The 6,053-nt window shown below is 46.2% G+C and overlaps 1 protein-coding gene and 1 long non-coding RNA gene across 2 annotated transcripts; one reads left to right on the forward strand and one right to left on the reverse strand.

Annotated features, from left to right (window-relative positions):
- Window positions 1-933: 933 nt before the first annotated feature.
- LOC102300937 (programmed cell death protein 7) lies at window positions 934-2,502 on the reverse strand (the record flags this gene model as incomplete). Its single annotated transcript, XM_005953162.3, is given in 2 exon segments — window positions 934-1,072; window positions 1,480-2,502. Coding segments are annotated over 2 exon segments (1,003 nt in total), but the record flags the coding sequence as incomplete, so codon positions are not given.
- A 772-nt stretch (window positions 2,503-3,274) lies between these two features.
- Window positions 3,275-6,051, forward strand: LOC121813875. Its single transcript, XR_006053938.1, has 2 exons — window positions 3,275-3,482; window positions 3,623-6,051. It is a non-coding gene; the product is annotated as an uncharacterized LOC121813875 (long non-coding RNA).
- Window positions 6,052-6,053: the final 2 nt, after the last annotated feature.

Raw genomic sequence — 6,053 nt, forward strand, 5'->3', positions numbered from 1 at the left:
ATAAATCACATGTGCAGTCATCATTGTGTAAGGTTTATTCTAAACAATCTACCAATTTTTTCCAGCATTGGTCTCATGTTTGCTTTAACCATATCAGTATAGTCGGAGGCAATTTGTATACAGGAGTATCTGAGACCGTTTGAGGACCACCAAAATTGCCATTGTTTGAATAAAGTATAAGGGGACTGTCCTAACATGAGCATTATTCTGCCCATGTCATGTTATGAATTTGCATATAAAATAAGTTTATGATGATTGGTGTCCACAGCAACTTTCATGTTGTTTCTCAACTTTTGTGCCAAATGTTCTATGGCAGTTGTGAACAACCGAGGGCTGAGGGGGCAACCTTGTCTCATGGATCTCTGTGAATAAAATGCGTCCAATATAGACCCATGTGTCAAAACGAAGGCCAAAGCCAATTTTTTCTAATGTCTTAAACAAATAATCCCATTCAGCACAATCAAAGGCTATCTTTCATAGCCCTGTTCTTAGTATAAGAATGTAAAGCCTCCTTTTAGCTGAGATTCCTGTGTGGTGATATTTTCATTAGCTGTCTTCTTCATAAAAGGAAGCTAAGGAAATAATCCTCGTCCTCAAATATTCTTTCGTAGCATCCCACCAGACACCCATTTTTGTGTCATCTCAGGAAAAAAAATGTATGTCACCCCTAATCATTATAGCAAATAACATGTCTTTAAGTAAGAACACATTCAAACGCCACCAATGACTTTTGGGGGTCTGTCAAATGTTTTTAAGGCATGGAAAAATTGTCCAACTGTAACCATGGTGAAGTCTGCAAAGCCCATTCAATACTAAAGCATTAAAGACTCCAGCATAAATTAATAAGAAAGATTCAGGTTTGCTGCAACCTGATAGACAGGGGGAGAGTCCACTCTGAGAGTGCATCCAGCTCGATACAACACCTACTCCCACCTTTCTTGGATACCGCTTCTCTCCGTAGCCTACGCAGCTTCTCCAGGGATCTCAGGATGTCCTGCATCCTCTTCACATCCGCCTGCTTCTTCCTAACTTCACAAAGGACAGAGTCTGCAGCCATCTTCAGTTCCTTCTCCTGCAACACAAACACTGATGTTAGCATTTGGAACAACACCACACAGGACGACAGGCGCTATGACCTGTGTGGCCACAGCTTGTCATGGCCACAGCTATGACAAGCTGTGGCCATAATGAGCCCTCTTCAGAGCGTTTCATTCTGGGCCTCCATACTTGATGCAGCCCTGACACAAGCGCTTTGGAGCACCTCTTGTTTCCGTACCAACCGCTCTTTAAGCTTGCTGCAGTCTGATTGGCTGCCGCTCATAAACACAGTCTTTGCAGCACTATGATCTGAGCCAAAAGTGGAACAAACTGTCCCAAACATGCAGTTGGCTTCTTAATATGAAACCCTGGCCATGATTACAGCCACGGGAAGTGTAACAGTTAACTCTTTAAACACGTGGCTGACAAAATCGTTCATACCTTTTTCTTCTCCTCCACTTCCTGCATCAGTTTCATCCTCCATTTGTCTACAGCGGTCTCTTTGAGAGACCTGCGCTCTTCCGCGTCTTTCTCCTCCGTCTTTGCTTCTCTCCTGGCTCTGAGTCTGCGGAGCCTCCTGCAAGCAGCCCGGGACACTTGAGCCTTCAGCTCACCTAACCGTGAGGTGTCGGCGAGAAGTCTGGCTTTGTCCGCCAGCTCTGCCTTGATGCCTAAAGCCCTTAAGTATGAGTGCGTCCACTCACCGTCACCGTGCAGAGAGTGAGTCAGAGTGTGACAAAGGTCTTCCAGCCGTGAAATGAGCTGAGCTGCCCCGTACAGAGCCTGTCTGAGGGAGGAGATGGAGCTCAGTTGCGGCGAGTGCTGGCTCTGTAGCCTCCCGCAGCTCTTCTTCCCTGTGGCCTGTAAGAACTGTCTGACCCATTTCGTGTCCTGCTTCCTCTGCCGGGTCACATCATCGTCCGGATCCCGTGTCGCTACCGGGCCGCGGTGCTCCGTGTGGCTGCGGTTTGACGCTAGCTCACGGTCACAGCGAGGAGCGTGAGGCCGTGTTTGGAGTTCCTGGGGGGCTCCGGGGATGCTTGGGAGTGGCACGTTCAGGAGGTGTCCGGGGGGTGGGCAGCCGAAACCAGGCGGGGGCACAGAGGGGTCAAATCCGTAAGGCTGGGCAAAAGGTGGTCCCGTGAAACCCACACCGAAGGGACGAGCGTCGTAAGCCGGCGGAGGCGTCCACGGTGGAGCCGTGAGGTCCGGCTCCCGCGCTTCGTGAAGCCCGGGGTGACTGTACTGCGAGTGCACATAGCGGCTGTTATAGCCCGAAGTGTCTGAGCGGTACGAGCTATCCATGGCCTGGTAACAGTCACCGTATCCTTGAAGAAAACTCGGAACCACACCGCTGAAACAGAACAGTACGCGGCGATTTTCTTCTTTAGTTCTTGATGTTTGTGTGGTAACCAACTTGCGGCTGCATCATCGCCACCTACAGGCGGAAATGTGGAACTCAGCCACTCAGGGGCCGCATCCTTCGACGTACTTGGCCTTCGCAGGCCGGAAGTGCGAGGCTGGTAAATGATGGCGTTTGAACCCTGCATCGAAGGATACACCCGACCCATCTTCAAATCCGGGGAATAGGAGGACGCATTTGTTTTTGTTGTTTTTTTGCAATGCATTTATTGAATAACAAAAACACGGCGCAGTGCAGACGTCACAAGCAGACAAGTACAGATGAAATAAAGGAGCACAAAAAGGACAAACAGTAAAAATAAGTAAACTGCCAAGCAAAATTACATGAAATGTGCAAAGGGTTAACATTTATTATTATTCATCTGCTTCTGCAGCAGCCTTCGTTGCCTCGCTGTGACATAATCAGATTTCAAATCGGTCCGAAAGATTCGCCCCCTGAATTGGGAGACGACAATACACTTCATGTTTGAAAAACATCGTCACAGATTCACTCTTGCTGTTTTGCTTCCACCGCAATAATATCACGCTTCCTGCACAGCTCTCTCTCTCTCTCTCTCCTCGTGCTCCAAGAACAGTTTACCATCAAAAATCTGTTTTCTGCATGATTTGCTTACTTATCGGTCTACTGCAGAATACTTTTAAGGCGGTTGGCTGCTATAAAAAAACAGGCCAAGACAATCTCCTTTATGTTTTTCTGTGTTTTATCCTCATCACTGCAGATAATACAAACCTGGAGCAGTTACGCCAATTAGATTATTAGCTTAAAAGGAAACAGCAGGGGGCGCTGCGCTGGAAGCTTTCGATTCATTCTTCATTAAACCAATAGAAGAAATGGCACGGAGGTGAACGCGGCAGCCAGGAGCTTTTACGGAAGTGTGTGAAAGCAGAGTCACATGAGCAGGCGGCCGCTTAAGAAACGGTACCCCGACATGGACCTGGAGTCTCGAATACGGTGACTGACGTCCACGGGTAGCACGGGAACAGCAGCGTCACGGCGTCTCGGGCCGCGGTGAACATCTGTGGTAAGTGATTTAGCCGGTGCTCTCGTGCAGTTAGCCGCGGAGCTAACAGCAGGTAGCCGCGGCGGGTGGTGTTCTCTCCCCGAACCTCCCCCAGCCGAAGCACGCCGCCATCCTGTGACTGCTACTTTGTGTGTCCACAGATGGACGAGATTAAAGTGTCTCCGGACTACAACTGGTTCAGAAGCACGGTGCCACTGAAGAGAGTGAGTACACAGAGCTGCTCGGCCCACTGCGTCATTAAGGAAGTACACACTTGTTATGTCCTCTCTGTGCATGCGAGGAAAAACAAACTCGCATGCAGTTAGAAGCCAGGTTACTGTTTAGTACAGGTGCATGGCGGAGGCGAGCTGGAACCGAAACTATGATCCGAGCTCACCGAGGCCTTCTGCTCCACTGAACCACAACATGAAGAAAAAGCCATTTTTATTTAACTTTCGTGCTGGATTGAGCAGTATGAAAAACAAAAATGTCAGTAGGCAGTCTAGAGTTTGCACATGTAGTTCGACTAATTACAAAATGATTGTTAAATATTTTTGCGAGCATACCCTGGAGGAGTCGGGGAGAGTTTACAGGAAGTGGCATTAGAAACACAACTTTGAGGGTTTTTTTTAACGTCTGTCCTAAATTACAGACCCTGCTTTTGATGTAAGACAATTTAGACTTTTTTCTTTAATAGTTTTTAAATGCTCATGTTCAAATTTGGCCTCGGACTTTAAAGTGGGGAAAGGTGGGTGGATAGGACTTTAAAAGTAAATGTATGTGATATATGAAGGTATAATTTCAGAATCATCATCATCCATGTCTGAGTTTTCAGAGATGACTGAGCAGGAAACGCTCTAAAAACGTTGTTTGGAGCTGGAGTTGTTTATGTTGTTATACGTGTGTTTCTGACATGGCAGTGTATTTCATTTTGAAATGTCATAGTGATTGTGACCGTGCACATGAATACATGGAGGGTTACACGTGGATGCACAAGCATTCTTGTGGTCAGATCACCAGTCGTGTGCTCGGTGTGACCTTTGGCACTGAACATGACAACATCTCATATGATCCACAGGATTTTGGTGCAGCCGCATTTGAGTTGCACCACAAACTAGTTTTACTACATTAGTACATTAGTACTACTATGTACTAGTATGTACCACGTTTCCCCCGTCCATGTGTTAGAGCTGCTCTTCATCACGACATCTTGTCTTTAGTTCCAGTGACACTCCTCCAGGGAGAGTCACAGCAGCTTAGTTCTGCTCACACTAACACACTGCTGTTGGTGGTGCTGTCTGAACATGGGTTCACTCTGTCGCCGTGCCAGGAAATAGTTAGGCTCCAAGTGGTTAGTCTGTGAGCTACTGAATGCCTGGCTGTCCTCAGATCTGGTGTGCATGAGGCTTTCTGCCACTGCAGACTTCCTGCTTTGTTGTCATGTGAGCACTGAAGGCTTCTGTCCTTAACACATGTTGGTCAGTCAGCCATCTGTCACATGGTCACATTTATACTGATGTTGTGTGCAGTAGTCACAGGGCCGCTGCTTTCAGCATCATGTGCTCAGACAGCTAAACTAGGGCGGCATGGACGATAAAAAAAATCTTTTGTTTCCAAGCTTCATTTAATCCACAGCTGTGCAGTGCCCATATTTGTGCAGTAGAGAGTAAAAAGTGTTCAATTTCAATTCAGTTTTATTTGCACAGCGCCAAATCACAGCAACAGTCGCCTCAAGGTGCTTTATATTATAAGGTAGACCCTACAATAGTACACACAGAGAAAACCCCAAAAATCATGACACCCCCCCCTCTAAGCAATCACTTTGGCGACAGTGGGATAGAAAAACTCCCTCTTAACAGGAGGTAACCTCAGGTAGAACCAGGCTCAGGGAGGGGCGGGGCCATCTGCTGTGATTGGTTGGGGTGAGAAGAGAAAGGCAGGATAAAAGATATTAGATAAAGATTTAGCTACTAGCCAAATCCAGTGGAGTGGTTTGGTTTAAACTAGAATAAAACCAACAATGGTCTTAAAAATTATATATTTTAAAATAAAATAATTAAAGACACTACCCAAAAATGGGTTTTAATCTAGTTTAAACCAAAGCACTCCACTGGATTCAGCTACACTTTGGACAGTTTGTCTCTGGAATGAGTAGCTAGCGAGCTGATTGGACACCAAAACAGCCAATCAGAGTGTGTGTGTGTGTGTGTGTTAGCAAACACATATAAATACATTTCTTGCAAGCGGCAATGAATTTTCTTCACTCAAAATAATTTTCTCCTCAAAATGCAACATTTGTATTTGCAAAAATAACAGCATATACTGAGGCATCCAACAGAATGAATGCTGGATAGAAAGCACATGCATAGAAAAATGCTTGGGTAGAGTAGAAGCAGTCCGTTTACCGCAGCATATGTAACATGAGCCAGGCCTGCAGCACTCATCATTCTGTATTTAGTGAACGCTGTAATAAAACTCCAACATGGATACATGTAGTGAGCATTTAGTCACAGATGGGCGGCACGTAGAATGGCCAACAAAGAACCTGGCATCACATTCACGGTGAATGATGAAATGAATATAAAATGTAAT

This window comes from Haplochromis burtoni, unplaced genomic scaffold, assembly GCF_018398535.1.
Source record: "Haplochromis burtoni strain Fernald_Lab_line unplaced genomic scaffold, NCSU_Asbu1 Contig_3185, whole genome shotgun sequence".
Taxonomy (NCBI): Eukaryota; Metazoa; Chordata; class Actinopteri; order Cichliformes; family Cichlidae; genus Haplochromis; species Haplochromis burtoni.